This window comes from Giraffa tippelskirchi, chromosome 12, assembly GCF_054371585.1.
Source record: "Giraffa tippelskirchi isolate mGirTip1 chromosome 12, T2T-mGirTip1v1.2.pri, whole genome shotgun sequence".
NCBI classification, from domain to species: domain Eukaryota; kingdom Metazoa; phylum Chordata; class Mammalia; order Artiodactyla; family Giraffidae; genus Giraffa; species Giraffa tippelskirchi.
The window spans coordinates 83,588,048-83,604,742 of record NC_137286.1 but is presented as its reverse complement, the minus strand read 5'-3'; the positions used below and the strand labels follow the sequence as shown (position 1 = coordinate 83,604,742).

The following is a 16,695-nucleotide window of genomic DNA, read 5'->3' as shown; positions in this document are numbered from 1 at the left end:
CATGAACAAATAAAATGTTTCTTAAGTGTAAAGTGCTTTCTATGAGACAGTAATTCAACTGGGAGTATAGAACTGAGAAATACTTAATGCTTCAAAAAAGAGACAATCTTTTGAGCTGAACCTTTAAGGAACAGACCTTGATGGTTTGTTCCCCTTTGGCAAAGTGGGGAGAAGGGAAGAAAAAACTTCCCAGAAAAAGGACACACACTTGGGCACAATGCATAAAGAATTACCAGAAACTCAGGACAGCCTAGGGCCCATGACTGGCATAGCTGACCGAAATGCATCCATTTCAACAAATGTTGAACACCTAGTAGATGCTGGTCACTTTCCTAGCATGAGTGACCACATCAGGAACAAAAGAGCCAAAAGCCACAGCCTTAATATTTATATTCTAATTACTAATGAAAGAGAGCGGTTTCCCTAGTGAGAAAACAAGATACTTATTTAAAATATGCCGTCTGTCAGATAGTAAGTGCTGTGCAGAAAAATAACACAGGCAAGGGGGGCAGAGTGGAATTTACCATGTTCATTGATAGGCCAGAGAAGGCCATCCTGCGAAGCTGACTTTGGAGTAGCCCTTAGGGATAGTAGCCTATTTCCAGTCTTTTGCCTCTATAAACATGCCTTTTATACTTTAAGTTTTATCTGTGTAGTAAGTGCTCTTTTTTTTTTTTCTTCTTTTTGGTGGGATTTTCGAGCTTCTTGGACAAACCTTAAAAAATAGCAATAATACCAAAACTCAAGTGAGAGAACAGTACAAATGAACCACACCCTCATTTTCATCCTGAAAAAATAGATTTGCCCAGGAGATGGGACAACTTGCAAGTCCCAAAATGACCTAAGCTGCTCATATCTTTAAGAGGTACAGTGGTGGAAATGCCCACTAGTACCCGGTCAGAAAATGCTGTGCACACTGCCTCTTCAGCATCGCTTGGGAGGCTCTCCACAGTGATTTTCCTGACACAGTTCATAAAGCAGTGAAATAAAAGGTTGCCATTTTATGCCCACTCATTTATTTAATTTGGAGTTCAAGAAGTGTGCTAGATACAGGAAGAGAAAAAGCAGCCCGAGGCTGAGCTGCCTGTGCACTGTCCGCTGTCCGCCCACCCTGGTGCCTGGACAGCAGCTCCTTGTTGCTGTTTCCCTAACGGTGTCATACACGTGTTTATATTGGAACAACTGGGTATATTAAGGAGTAGCATTCAAAATCTCTGTCCAATTTTAAGAAAAAAATGTAAGATGACAAAGAAATGTGCTAGGGGACTGCTCTGTCCTGAGCTCTCTAATTCCTCAGAGGTATTAATATTTATTCCTTTTCCTCTGCCATAAAAATGACACAGGAAAATGGGCTGGGGTTAAACAAACTCTTTAGTTTTTGTTGCTAATGCAGAGTTCCAAAGAATAGCAAGGAGAGATGAGAAAGCCTTCCTCAGTGATCAATGCAAAGAAATAGAGGAAAACAATAAAATGGGAAAGACTAGTGATCTCTACAAGGAAATTAGAGTTACCAAGGGAACATTTCATGCAAAGATGGGCTCAATAAAGGACAGAAATTGTATGGACCTAACAGAAGCAGAAGATATTAAGAGGAGGTGGCAAGAATACACAGAGGAACTGTACAAAAAAAGATCTTCATGACCCAGATAATCAAGATGGTGTGATCACTCACCTAGAGCCAGGCATCCTGGAATGTAGTGGAGGTGATGGAATTCCAGTTGAGCTATATCAAATCCTAAAAGATGATGCTGTGAAAATGCTGCACTCAATTTGCCAGCAATTTTGGAAAACCCAACAGTGGCCACAGGACTGGAAAAGGTCAGTTTTCATTCCAATCCCAAAGAAAGGAAATGCCAAATGTTCAGTTGCACTCATCTCACACGCTAGCAATGTCATGCTCAAAATTCTCCAAGCCAGGCTTCAACAATACGTGAACCGTGAACTTCCAGATGTTCAAGCTGGACATAGAAAAGGCAGAAGAACCAGAGATCAAATTGCCAACATCCGCTGGATCATCGAAAAAGCAAGAGAGTTCCAGAAAAACATCTATTTCTGCTTTATTGACTATGCCAAAGCCTTTGACTGTGTGGATCACAATAAACGGTGGAAAATTCTGAAAGAGATGGGAATACCAGACCACCTGACCTGCCTCTTGAGAAATCTGTATGCAGGTCAGGAAGCAACAGTTAGAACTGGACATGGAACAACAGACTGGTTTCAAATAGGAAAAGGCTGTATATTGTCACCCTGCTTATTTAACTTGTATGCACAGTACATCATGAAACATGCTGGCCTGGATGAAGCACAAGCAGTAATCAAGATTGCCAGGAGAAATATCAATAACCTCAGATATCCACATGACACCACCCTTGTGGCAAAAAGTGAAGAAAAACTAAAGGGCCTCTTGGTGGAAGTGAAAGAGAAGAGTGAAAAAGTTGGCTTAAAGCTCAACATTAAGAAAACTAAGATAGTGGCATCTGGTCCCATCACTTCATGGCAAATAGATGGATAAAGAGTGGAAACAGTGGCAGACTTTATTTTTTTGGGCTCCAAAATCACTGCAGATGGTGACTACAGCCATGAAATGAAAAGACGCTTACTCCTTGGAAGAAAAGTTATCACCAACCTAGACAGCATATTAAAAAACAGAGACATTACTTTGTTAACAAAGGTCCATCTAGTCAAAACTATGGTTTTTCCAGTAGTCATGTATGGATGTGAGAGTTGGACTATGAAGAAAGCTGAGCACCGAAGAATTGATGCTTTTGAACTGTGGTGTTGGAGAAGACTCTTGAGAGTCCCTTGGACTGCAAGGAGATCCAACCAGTCCATCCTAAAGGAAATCAGTCCTGAATATTCATTGGCAGGACTGATGCTGAAGCTGAAACTCCAATACTGTGGCCACGTGATGCGAAGAGCTGACTCATTTGAAAAGACCCTGATGCTGGACTCGATATGGCACTTGATATGCCAGCAAATTTGGAAAACTCAGCAGTGGCCACAGGACTGGAAAAGGTCAGTTTTCGTTCCAATCCCAAAGAAAGGCAATGCCAAAGAATGCTCAAACTACCACACAATTGCACTCATCTCACATGCTGCTAAAGTAATGCTCAAAATTCTCCAAGTCAGGCTTCAGCAATACATGAACTGTCAACTTCCAGATGTTCAAGCTGGTTTTAGAAAAGGCAGAGGAACCAGAGATCAAATTGCCAACATCCACTGGATCATCGAAAAAGCAATAGAGTTCCAGAAAAACATCTATTTCTGCTTTATTGACTATGCCAAAGCCTTTGACTATGTGGATCACAATAAACTGTGGAAAATTCTGAAAAAGATGGGAATACCAGACCACCTGACCTGCCTCTTGAGAAATCTGTATGCAGGTCAGGAAGCAACAGTTAGCACTGGACATGGAACAACAGACTGGTTCCAAATAGGAAAAGGAGTACGTCAAGGCTGTATATTGTCACCCTGCTTATTTAACTTATATGCAGAGTACATCATGAGAAACGCTGGGCTGGAAGAAACACAAGCTAGAATCAAGACTGCTGGAAGAAATATCAATAACCTCAGATATGCGGATGACACCACCCTTATGGCAGAAAGTGAAGAAGAACTAAAGAGCCTCTTGATGAAAGTGAAAGAGGAGAGTGAAAAAGTTGGCTTAAAGCTCAACGTTCAGAAAACTAAGATCATGGCATTTGGTCCCATCACTTCATGGGAAATAGATGGGGAAACAGTGGAAACAGTGTCAGACTTTATTTGGGGGGGCTCCAAAATCACTGCTGATAGTGATTGCAGTCATGAAATTAAAAGACGCTTACTCCTTGGAAGGAAGGTTCTGGCCAACCTAGATAGCATATGTAAAAGCAGAGACATTACTTTGCCAACAAAAGTCCGTCCAGTCAAGGCTATGGTTTTTCCAGTGGTCATGTATGGATGTGAGAGTTGGACGCTGAAGAAAGCTGAGCACCGCAGAATTGATGCTTTTGAACTGTGGTGTTGGAGAAGACTCTCGAGAGTCCCTTGGACTACAAGGAGATCCAATCAATCCATCCTAAAGGAGATCAATCCTGGATGTTCATTGGAAGGACTGATGTTGAAGGTGAAACTCCAATACCTTGGCCACCTCATGCGAAGGGTTGACTCATTGGAAAAGACCCTAATGCTGGGAAGGATTTGGGGCAGGAGGAGAAGGGGACAACAGAGGATGAGATGTTTGGATGGCATCACCGACTCGATGGACATGGGTTTGGGTAGACTCCGGGAGTTGGTGATGGACAGGGAGGCCTGGCGTGCTGCAATTCATGGGGTCGCAAAGAGTCGGACATGACTGAGCGACTGAACTGAACTGAACTGAGAAGCAATATATATTATTTTTCTTATGATGCTGTGGACTTCCCAGCTGCCTCAGCTGGTAAAGGACACCGCCTGCCAATGCAGGAGATGTAAGAGCTGCAGGTTCACTGCCTGATTTAGGAAGATTGCCTGGAGGAGGGCAATACCTTTTCCAGTATTCTTGTATGGAAAATTCCATGGACGGAGGAGCCTGGCAAGGCTCCATGGGGTTGCAAAGAGTTGGACACGAATGAGGCACATACTCTAGTGCAGTAGTGTCTTCCTTTACGAAAATCTATCCTAAAAACTTAATTACAGGAGTGCATTACAGAAAACTTGAACATAGATTTCCTGTTAGCAAAGGACTTCTCAAAATAGGATGCTGATTTATATACTGTTTTCTATTTGACTCAAGTGGTTCAAGTGTGGTGAATAAGCCAGGCATTGGGAATTGTTTCAAGTTGATGAATAACCAGAAATTAGGATAAAATAATTCGTGGCTTATAGTATACCAAGTAATATTATGGTATATACAAAATGCAGCTTACATAGTAAATCTTAGGCAAGAAATATTACACTAAAGATGGATTTTGAATTATTAACCAGAAGAGGCATGCCTGACCAGTTTTATGGAGAGCTGGTGGACTTATGCTTTCTTGACTTAAATAGTTGAAGGCTGTTTATTGTTTGTCTCAGTGCTCAAAAATATTTATTTTAACTTTATCTTGAATTGCCTGTCGTAAATTATCTTTTGATATTTAATTTCATGCAGGATCCAGTTTGTACTATGCTAAAGGTGGTACATCATTAGTATGGTAAAAATAAGTTCACTTAAATATATTAGGAATTTAAGCTCAGCAAAGGAAAGAATTTGTGCTTTCTCAGGGACTTATTCTTCTTATCTAAAGCAGTGTGCATTAGTAGGTGTTCAGTAAATATTTATTGAATGAACAATTATCTCATGTCCTGATATGAAAATGTATTCACTTAATTTTTGACTCTATCAAACTTTCCTGTTGTTACCCAATTAATGAGGCTTTAAAAATATAAATTACTAGATAGTATATTTTCTGATAAAGATTTATCCAGTGGACACAAATATTCACCTGCCTCACACTCTACTTTGTTCTGTGTCCATCTTTGCACACATTCAGTTTTGTTTCTTTTTAATTTTTTACTTGTTCAGTTTTGTATCAATGTTTTATCTGCAGTTCATTCTTTTCCTTTTTAAAAACTGATCAGAAAGTACATTGTTTAATGTCAGTGGACAAGATAAATAAGGGACCTGCATACTGTTTTTCTTTTTTTGTTTCTGTAAAAGAGAAAATGAAGTTCCTATGAAGAAATTAGGTCATTTTGAGTACCCTAAAATTTCCCAAGCCAGTAAGCTAGTTTTCAGAATAGAGACAAAAGATCCCATTTTAAATATTTGTAGTATATTTATTTTTAAAAAGACTAGACAACTTACAAAACATTCAGATTTTGTTAAAGGCTTGACTATCAGCATGACTTTGAATTTTGGAGGAATTTCTTTTTAAATAAGTGTTAATATATTGCTAGGAGATGTGGTAAGGAAGGTAAGTAGAGTTTAAAAACTATTAATATTTTGAAAATTTTAGCTTCCATCAAATGACTGTTTTGCTGTGGCTATTTTCTACCTGTTGTTCCCAGAAAAGCCTACCTCTGGAGAGCAAAGTGCTGAACCACAGTCGACTCCCTTCCATAAATATTATCCCCCCAATGTCTTCCCTCCTTTTATGGTTTGTTAGGAGTTTATGCATCTGGATGTATTAGTGATGAGTGTTTGACAACTGAATACACTGTTTGTCCTCCAACTATTTTAAGAGCTGGAGTCTTTTCAGTCACTTTGGCAGAAATAATATTTTGTTTGTCTTATGAAAAGGACTTTTCCCTCACAGCATTCAAAGGACATTTAATAGTATTTCTTTTTTCACTCTTGCCTTTTTAACTTTTTACTCTACTATATTTCCTCAAATGTTCTATTTTAATTCCCCTCCATAGAGATGAATAATATTGGGTTTCAAGAGTTTATGTGATTTGCTGTCCACCTGAAACTATCACAACATTGTTAATTGGCTATACTCCAATGCAACACAAAAAGTTAAAACAATAAATATATAGTTGTGCATGAAAAAAATAATAGTAATTTTTAAAAGGAGTTTAAGTGATTTAAAAACAAAAAAGTTGAAGTAATTGACAAAGCTAGGAGGACTGTTTATGAATAGACCAGTGTTGGTTTTTAACTAACCCTGCAATAATCACAGCTAATTTGTATCTTCTTTTTTTTTTGGATTGTGTGGCAACACTGCTTATATTAGTGATTATTTCTGTTTGAGGGCTCGGGAAAGTTTCTTTCCCAACTTAGCAAAATAAATTTGTCTTTTGTAGGCAAGGCAGGAAGGAAGTGTGCAGAGAACCCAGACTGTTTGTAAACATTAATTCTCAAATTTAATTAATTCTCAAATTTGTTTTCATCCCCTTTGTCTAAGTTACCACTTTCTTCTTTTATTAATGATAACTATTATTAGTACTTCTTATCTTTATTTCATTACATGTTTTAAAATAAGCCTTTTAGAAATGATAGTCTTGATAATGCCATGACTTCTTCACTTGAAAATATCCTTCAACAGCATTTACTACTCAGACAGTAATTTTATGCTTATATCTTGTTTTTTAAAATTACCATTTGATTCTATTTTCATAATCATCCCACTTCTTAAAATATTGAGCAAATATCTGTAAAGTGCCTCCTGTGAGTCATATTCTGTCTTTTCTCATGCATGGTTTATAATAATGAGTGGACTATTACTTTAGCCATCTCTATTTTAATGAACTACAAAGTTAGATAAGATTTTTGTTAGCTATTTGAAACTCCTATGTGTCTTTTTTCTTCCTTCACCCTTGTGCCTTAACTATTATTGTTTTTCTAAAAGACAGTTAACCATAAGCCAATTTAAATACAACTTACTAAAATATCATCCTCAAAATAGACATTTCTATTTTGAGATCTTTTGCTCCTCAGTAAATTAGAATTTATTAGCTTAATGTACCTTTATTACCAAAGTCGCAAGAATGAATTGTGCTTGCTCTCCAGTGGCCAATTTGCTGTCCTTATTTTGATAAAAACTTGGTCTTTATTCAATCTAATTACTTTTATTGCATCTGGAATCATTTTAAATTACTGTTGAAGCATTAATAACTCCAACTTAAAAAAACTTTAAAGTCACAGAGTTAAAATAAGACTAGAGTTTAGCACCATGTTTCTTTGAGTAGCCTCTTTAACAACACAGGCTTTAACTGATAGACAACTTTAGTTTGTAAAATAGTAAGTGAGAACAATTGGTGCTAACACACATGTCAGCAATTAGCTGAACATTCTGGCTGATTCCGCAAGCCTTGCTGGTCCCTGTTGTGTCCTGGAGAGACGTCTCTTTATTCAACTGGAGGCTAAGAAACTGTCGCTAAGATGTGTTTTCTTCTCCCCAGTATTGTTGAAATTTTGACTCTACTTCAGCTTTTATGAGCTTATATTTCAAAACTGTTCTTGAGAGGAACAAATCATAATAAAATTGAAACTGTTGCAAATAAAATATTCTCTTGGGTCATTGATTATTTGTGTGGAGAATTAATATGATGCTCCTAAAACCAAAGCAATGATTTTAGTCAAATATTTTCTGAAAAAGAATCATTATATTGTCTTTATGGAGAGGGTGTGGAGAAAAAGGAACCCTCTTACACTGTTGGTGGGAATGCAAACTAGTACAGCCACTATGGAGAACAGTGTGGAGATTCCTTAAAAAACTGGAAATAGAACTGCCATACGACCCAGCAATCCCACTGCTGGGCATACACACTAAGGAAACCAGAATTGAAAGAGACACGTGTACCCCAATATTCATCACAGCACTGTTTACAATAGCCAGGACATGGAAGCAACCTAGATGTCCATCGGCAGACGAATGGATAAGAAAGCTGTGGTACATATACACAATGGAATATTACTCAGCCATTAAAAAGAATGCATTTGAATCAGTTCTAATGAGGTGAATGAAACTGGAGCCTATTATACAGAGTGAAGTAAGCCAGAAAGAAAAACACCAATACAGTATATTAACGCATATATATGGAATTTAGAAAGACGGTAATGATGACCCTATATGCGAGATAGCAAAAGAGACACAGATGTAAAGAACAGACTTTTGGACTCTGTGGGAGAAGGCGAGGGTGGGATGATATGGGAGAATAGCATTGAAACATGTATATTATCATATGTAAAACGAATTGCCAGTCCAGGTTCAATGCATGAGACAGGGTGCTCAGGGCTGGTGCACTGGGATGACCCTGAGGGATGGGATGGGGAGGGAGGTGGGAGGGGGTTTCAGGATGGGGGTCACATGTATACCCATGGCTGATTAATGTGAACGTATGGCAAAAACCACCACAATATTGTAAAGTAATTAGCCTCCAATTAAAAAAAAAAGAGTCAATTTATATATTTATATTCTATTCTATCATGGCTTCCCTGGTAGCTCAGCTGGTAAAGAATCCGCCTGCAACGAGGGAGACCTGGGTTCGATCCCTGGGTTGGGGAGATCCCCTGGAGAAGGAAAATGCTACCCACTCCAATATTCTGTTCTGGAGAATTCCATGGACTGTATAGTCCATGGGGTCGCAAAGAGTCGGACACGACTGAGCAACTCTCACTTTCACTTATATGCTACTTGTGACAGTAGTCATCATTTACTGAGTTGCAGTTTATAATATTGTAAGATACCTTGAAAAACAAGATTTAAAAAAATATATATTTATACATTTTTGGTTGCAGTGGTTCTTCTTTGTTGTGCTTGGGCTTTCTCTAGGTGCAGCGAATGGGGGCTGCTCTTTGTTGCGGTCTGTGGGCTTCTCATTGCAGTGGCTTCCCTTGTTGCAGAGCGTGGGCTGTAGGTGTGCCGGCTGCAGTCGTTGCAGTGCGTGGACTCAGTAGTTGTAGCTCACAGGTTGTAAAGCATGAGCTCAGAAGTTGTGACACCCGAGCCTACCTGCTCCGTGGTGTGTGGAATCTTCCCAGATCAGGGATTAAACCTGTGTCCCCTGTATTAGCAGACGGATTCTAATCCACTGGGCCACCAGGAAAGTGAAGTGGCTCAGTCGTGTCAGGCTCTGTGACCCCATGGACTGCAGCCTCCCAGGCTCCTCCATCCATGGGATTTTCCAGGGAAGAGTACTGGAGTGGGGTGCCATTTCCTTCTCCAGGAGATCTTCCTGAGACTCAGGGATTGAACCTGGGTCTCCCGCGTTGCAGGCAGATGCTTTACCCTCTAAGCCGCCAGGGAAGTCCAGGCTTTTTTTCTTGTTATATTAAGTGCTATGCAGAAGATAGTGAGTTATTTTCTACTCTTATATAATAAGGGAATGATATATAAGCCAATCTGTTTTTTTAATTGAATATCATTTTACATATTTTGCTAGCCTTTGCTTTTCCTTTGACATGTAAGACAAAGGACCGACAGTAAGAACGGAACAAAACCACTTTTTCCCTTTAAGTTGCTATTTCTCATTGCCTACTCCACTGAAAGTCATGTTTCCCATTTGTATTTATCCTTATTCCCTGTCCCTTTTAGGAATCATCTGATTTGTGCTTGTTCCCTCAAACCTATGTTTTTTATTTCTAGCACAAGTCTTTTGAGAAATCTAATTTGCCAAATTGTATGCTATCAGAATTAACGTGTTATAGAACAATTTCATTTGCCTTTTTAAAATTGTAATTTACTTTGAATTTCTTGTTCTTAATCTGCTATGAAGCACCATAATTATTAAAGTAATGAATGAATTTCCTTTCTACTGATAATGATACAAGAGTTCCTTTTTCCATCTTGGTGCTGGGAGGTGTCATGTTGTTGCCCATTAAATATGTGACAGCTGAGGTGAGAAATTCACTATATTGCTATAAAAATCTGTGTGAACACATCTCTTTCTTTTCCTCACCCGCCCTTCTGTGTTGCCAGAATATTAACAGTGAATTTGTGATATTAATTAAACTCTGTTATTTAAAACCCAAAAATGGATTTTTTTTTTTTTTTAGCAGAAGATAGCAAAAGTGTACCCTACAGTAAACTTAGGAGACCCAGGAATACAAAAAATGGATATATGACTCTTGTGTTTTATTCTGGATCAAATGTCATTTTATTTCTTTAGTAACTATAACATTTTGGGCAAGAAGATTCATAGGTGTTGTGAACTTCATGTCTTATCATGTGTGGAGTTGGATAACATCTAGGTAGCTCACTGTTAATACTTTTGAAAATCCTGATCTAAAGGAAAGTCAGGTAGATAGTAGTAGGTAGACTTAAGAAAGTAAAATGAATTGCCCTAATCCTAGCAGAAATGTTCACAATCCCGTGTTTGCTGGAGTGAGGTAAAATGGTCTTGCGTGAGGGCAGGTTGGGCCACAAAGTGTAATTCACAGACTCACTTTAATCAGGCACATCAACATGCCAGTAATCACCAAACTCACCATCAGATTATTTTTGAATGATGTAAATATTGTATAGGTAATACAAGTATTTATTATTAATTTCTCCTTTTCACCTTCAGGAGGTGATTTTAAAGAGTAAAATGGTCATAGGGAAGTTACTGGGAAAAGGAGTAGTAAAGAGCCTGGATAATTTGTAAACATGGAGTAATTCCCAAGCCTTTATAACTTATATCGACAGCTACAAAATACTGTTGCTAAGTGGAATTTCATTTGCTTTTTTATTTGTCTTAGGAGAAGCTGGATGGTGAACTAAAGGAAGAAAAAGAGAAATGCTCTCGTGTTTTATTCGAGATCAAATGTCATTTTATTTCTTTACTAACTATAAAATCTGTTGGTTTAACTTTAGGGACACCACAGTCCAAACACTTACTCTTCAGCCTTCTGTTAAAGATGGACTTATTGTATATGAAGACTCACCTTTGGTTAGTAATGCAATTATATGAATATTCTCAACTGTATTCTTTGAATGATAATTATATTTCAGCCTTTAAGGGGAAGAAATATCCCATTGATTCCAATATGTTTCAGTCTTAACTAGAAAACACTCATTCATATGTCATTTGGAGAGTGGATATTTAAATGCAAATTACTGGGAAAAATAACATGTTTTCTTATTCTCTTCCTCTCTCCAGAGAGAGATTTAGGGAATGATAGAAATCCTCTAATGATAACTTTTCCATTCCAGAACTTTCAAAAAAGAAAAAAAGTTTACTGTTGTTTTCAGATGTGCAGACTTTGAAATTAGATAATGCTTCTGGAATGTTTTTTAAAATGATTTTAATGAGTGAAATATTAGCCCAACATTTTGTAAAGCTGGGAAGATCATTCCTTAGCTTCTCACATAACAGCCCCCTTCCCGCAAAAAAAAAAATCTGTTCTGCCAGGCTTGTGTTTCTGTGTAGATAACTGCTCTCCAGCAATGGTACAGATAAGCCATCATGAGACCTCAGTGGTCCAGACCCTGGTGATGGGCATCCTCAGGACCTCCTTTCTGAGTCCTTCCAGACTGGACTCGACTTTCCTTGAACAGAGATGTGAAGGCTGGAGTTGGGAGTAGAAGCTACATGTTTTCCCCCTCTTTTTTTAAATTCAGGTTATTTTTACTCTAAAGTTAAAAAGAAAAATTCTTGTTCATATTTTTAGAATATGAAATAAGATATTTGTGGTATAGACAATCACCTATTTCTCAATCTGTGTTTCTTTAAAATTATTTGCCAAAACCATGTAATGAGAAAAGTTTATGATGTGCTCCATTTTATGTTATGAGCTATTTCTTACTATTTAAAAAAATAATCTCTGGGTTTACATTGAAATTCATTGAGTATCTCCTATCCGTTCTTTTTAAATGTTTTTAAGAGTTTTTCCTAGCTTTTTTCTTATCTTTTCATAATGTGACCAGTCATCTAATTTACTCAGTCATCCAAGACCTAGAACTCTCTTATTTTTCCTTTCACATCTTCCCATCTAATTAGTTGCCAAGGCTATGGAATATACCTATGAATATTTCTTCAGATAATATAATGCTTTTTATTTCCATTTTTTACCCATGCCCTCTTCCCTAAAATCAGATCCTCACATCTCTTTTTTACCAAGTTGTTATGATATTCCCCCTCTAGTCTATTCTGCATATTTCTTCATGATTAAAGGCACTGACTTGTAGCTCTAAACTTGTTATCATGTCTGAACTCATAAATCTTTAATTCATCCTGTTATTTAATGAGACAAAGCACATATTTTTTGGTCTGGCAGTCAAGTTTTTATTGTCGAGACCTGATCTACACTTTCAGACCCTTTTCTCTCTTTTCTTACATTTAACCTCTGCATCAGCCAAGATAGACTGATCATATTCACTCTTCCCTCAGTAGGGTGCAGATTTCTTGAGTTTGACCATTGATTCTCTTTGTCTTGACTACCCATTTCTCCACTCTACATACTGACCTCTTAAAACCGTGCACTCTTTTAAGGCTACAACAAGTGCAATGTTCTGATATCCAGTATTGATCATCACAATCATTCCTGTTTGCCCCCACAGTCCTTTAACTTGTCTATTTGATATGTCAATACTTGTTTTAATTCTCCCCTTCCTGGGGGTGTGAAATGTGAACATCGCCAACATAGGGCTAATTAGGATGCTGCAAGAAAATAAAGTGATTACTGCAGAGTTAGCAGTTCAGTAACTATGAGAAGCTTTTGGTGGAGATCCATAAATACTGTTTCCAGCTCTGCTACAGACATTTTTGTGATTTTATATTTATAGCTTACAGAAAACCAACTATTACAAATCCAAAGCAATGAGTGATGGAATCTTTAAAACCTTTGCTTTCATTTTTTTGTTGTTTTGTTTTGTTTACAATAAATGTTCTATCTTCAAAGGTTAAAGCAGTAAAATTGGGTCATGTTCTGGTAGTAGATGAGGCAGACAAGGCTCCAACAAATGTCACCTGTATTTTAAAAACTCTGGTAGAAAATGGAGAAATGATTCTAGCAGATGGACGACGCATTGTTGCAAGTGAGTATAAAAAAGCAACTTTTCTTTCAATGTGCAGTTTTTACATCTGTTGTACCAGGTCACACACTTAGCTGGCTGCTTATCTACAAATAACAAGCATAAATTCAATATAAGTCAAGTTGTCTGTATTGATAATTATCAATAAAAATCAGTATGTCTGAATCTAGCTTTGTTAGTTTCACTTCCTTATAGCTGGAGAGTGTCTTTGAAAACTTCAATAGTAGCTTTAGGACAAATCAACTTCATATTTTTTCTGCTCTGAGAATGCAAACATATAATTTGTATTATACTTATGTCTCAATTATTTGTGTACAATTTACTTTCTTTCATTATTATCTGGAATTTTCAAAGCTCTACCATGTTTTTGTTGCTTATAATGTTAAAATCAATGTTGTTATTATCTCGGTATGATTAGAAAAAAATTGCTGGGCATTTTATATCAGTCATATATATATATATATATGTATATATATATCACACACACACACACACCATACACACTTGCCTCAGAAAGAAGTTACTCTGCTTTGGAGTACCTTCTTCCTTTTATTTTTGTGGTTGTTAGGGAAAATGTAGATAGATAAATCTCATAAGTCTGTTTAACACATAAGAAAAAATTGTCTAGTGCAATGTGAGAACATTTTCTAGTTTTTAATTTTTGTGTCATGAAAAGACTTGAAGATCTTTAACTAGCCACTGAAAATATAGTCAATAGGAAGGTAACCAAATAAGCTGAGACTAATGATTGAAATCTTCAATATTTAAAACATATGTACAGAAGACTCTATAAAAATGTACAAGTCCATCGCCACAGAGATTTCTTCTTGGACATTGTCATTGCAAGACTGCTGAGTATAAACCTAGGAAACTTAGTACTCATAAAAGTATTCTGAGACTTCAGTTTCACAATGAATTTATAGGAAAAAATGAGAATTTCAGTTAAACAGCCTGATAACTATCTTTTAGAAAATCTTTCAGACTCTCAAGATTTGAATGCTGCCTGCCCTTTTTAGAGGCATTATAAGGACAGTGAAATAGAAAGCAAGAAAGAACTACTGGAACAAACTTGTGGTTAAACAGAGATAATCTCCTGGTAGCCCTTTACATTTTTTAGATATATTTTTGAAGGATTATCTAGAAGCAAAGGAGTCATCATAATTTTTAAATTCAAGTTTGATTGTAGATGACATTTTAAACACAAGAGCAGCTGAAGCTCTTTTGAACATAGTTACATAAAGCATCTCTTCCACGCCTATGTTTTTCATTTTCTTTGCTTTTTAAAATTTTCATGTTTTATTGCCATTTTTATGTTAGTTAACTAATTAAATTTTTCATGTGACCACATACCCTTGTTATTTACAACTACTAAAATAAATGGAGATCAAATATTAAAGCTAATAGTGGTATTAGTACATGAATATATGGCACATTGAAAAGTTGCTTTTTGTTATCATAAAGAAGTATGAGTGTAGCTTCTTACAGACTCATCTCAATAAAACTCCAAGTACTTCACATCTGTGAAAAGAAGAGAAGCGAAAAGCAAAAGAGAAAAGGAAAGATATACCCATTTGAATGCAGAGTTCCAAAGAATAGCAAGGAGAGATAAGAAAGCCTTCCTCAGTGATCAATGCAAAGAAATAGAGGAAAACAATAGAATGGAAAAGACTTTAGATCTCTTCAAGAAAATTAGAGATACCAAGGAAACTTTTCATGCAAAGATGGGCATAATAAAGGACAGAAATGGTATGGATCTCACAGAAGCAGAAGATATTAAGAAGAGGTGGCAAGAATACCCAGAAGAACTATACAGAAAAGATCTTCATGACCCAGATAATCACGATGGTGTGATGACTCACCTAGAGCCAGACATCCTGGAATGTGAAGTCAGGTGGGCCTTAGGAAGCATCACTACGAACAAAGCTAGTGGAGGTGATGGAATTCCATTTGAGCTATTTCAAATCCTAAAAAATGATGCTGTGAAGTGCTGCTGCACTCAGTATGCCAGCAAATTTGGAAAATTCAGCAGTGGCCACAGGATTGGAAAAGGTCAGTTTTCATTCCAATCCCAAAGAATGTTCAAACTACTGCACAATTGCATTCATCTGACATGCTAGCAAAGTAATGCTCAAAATTCTCCAAGCCAGGCTTCAGCAATACGTGAACTATGAACTTCCAGATGTTCAAGCTGGATTTAGAAAAGGCAGAAGAACCAGAAATCAAATTGCCTATATCTGTTGGATTATTGAAGAAGCAAGAGAGTTTCAGAAAAACATCTATTTCTGCTTTATTGACTATGCCAAAGCCTTTAACTATGTGGGTCACAATAAACTCTGGAAAATTCTTCAAGAGATGTGAATACCGGACCATCTAACCTGCCTCTTGAGAAATCTGTGTGCAGGTCAGGAAGCAACAGTTAGAACTGGACATGGAACAACAGACTGGTTCCAAACAGGTAAAGGAGTACATCAAAGCTGTATATTGTTACCCTGCTTATTAAACTTATATTCAGAGTACATCATGAGAAACACTGGGCTGGATGAAGCACATCAGGATTGCTGGGAGAAATATCAATAACCTCAGATATGCAGATGACACCACCCTTATGGCAGAAAGTGAAGAACTAAAGAGCCTCTTAATGAAAGTGAAAGAGGAGAGTGAAAAAGTTGGCTTAAAACTCAGCATTCAGAAAACTAAGATCATGGCATCTGGTCCCATCACTTCATGGCAAATAGATGGGAAAACAGTGGAAACAGTGAGAGACTTAATTTTGGAGGGGCCTCAAAATCACTGCAGATGGTGACTGCAGCCATGAAATTAAAGGATGCTTACTCCTTGGAAGAAAGGAGTAACCTAGACAGCATATTAAAAAGCAGAGACATTACTTTGCCAACAAGGGTCTGTCTAGTGAAAGCTATGGTTTTTCCAGTAGTCATGTAAGGATGTGAGAGTTGGACTATAAGGAAAGCTAAGCACTGAAGAATTGATGCTTTTGAACTGTGGTGTTGGAGAATACTCTTGAGAGTCCCTTGGACTGCAAGGAGATCCAACCAGTCCATCCTAAAGGAAATCAGTCCTGAATATTCATTGGCAGGACTGATGCTGAAGCTGAAACTCCAATACTTTGGCTACCTGATATGAAGAACTGACTCATTGGAAAAGACCCTGATGCTGGGAAAGATTGAAGGCGGGAGGAGAAGGGGATGACAGAGAATGAGATGATTGGATAGCATCACTATGAGTTTGACTCAACTCCAGGAGTTGGTGATAGACAGGGTGGCCTGGTGTGCTGCAG

At 37.4% G+C, this 16,695-nt stretch overlaps 1 protein-coding gene across 10 annotated transcripts in view; it reads left to right on the top strand.

The window, feature by feature from the left end:
* VWA8 (von Willebrand factor A domain containing 8) overlaps positions 1-16,695 on the top strand; it is a 385,006-nt gene that overhangs the window by 192,389 nt on the left and 175,922 nt on the right. For 7 of the 10 annotated variants that reach the window (XR_014071267.1, XR_014071269.1, XM_081549924.1 and 4 more), the window contains 2 exons: positions 11,241-11,316; positions 13,268-13,403. Coding sequence is in view for 7 of the 10 variants with exons in the window: in XM_081549924.1 (XP_081406050.1) it covers positions 11,241-11,316; positions 13,268-13,403 (212 nt within the window). In the remaining 3 variants the exon portion in view is untranslated. Of the gene's footprint in view, positions 1-11,240; positions 11,321-13,267; positions 13,404-16,695 lie in introns of all 10 variants that reach the window. The other 3 variants (XR_014071268.1, XM_081549920.1, XM_081549922.1) reach the window with 1 other exon arrangement.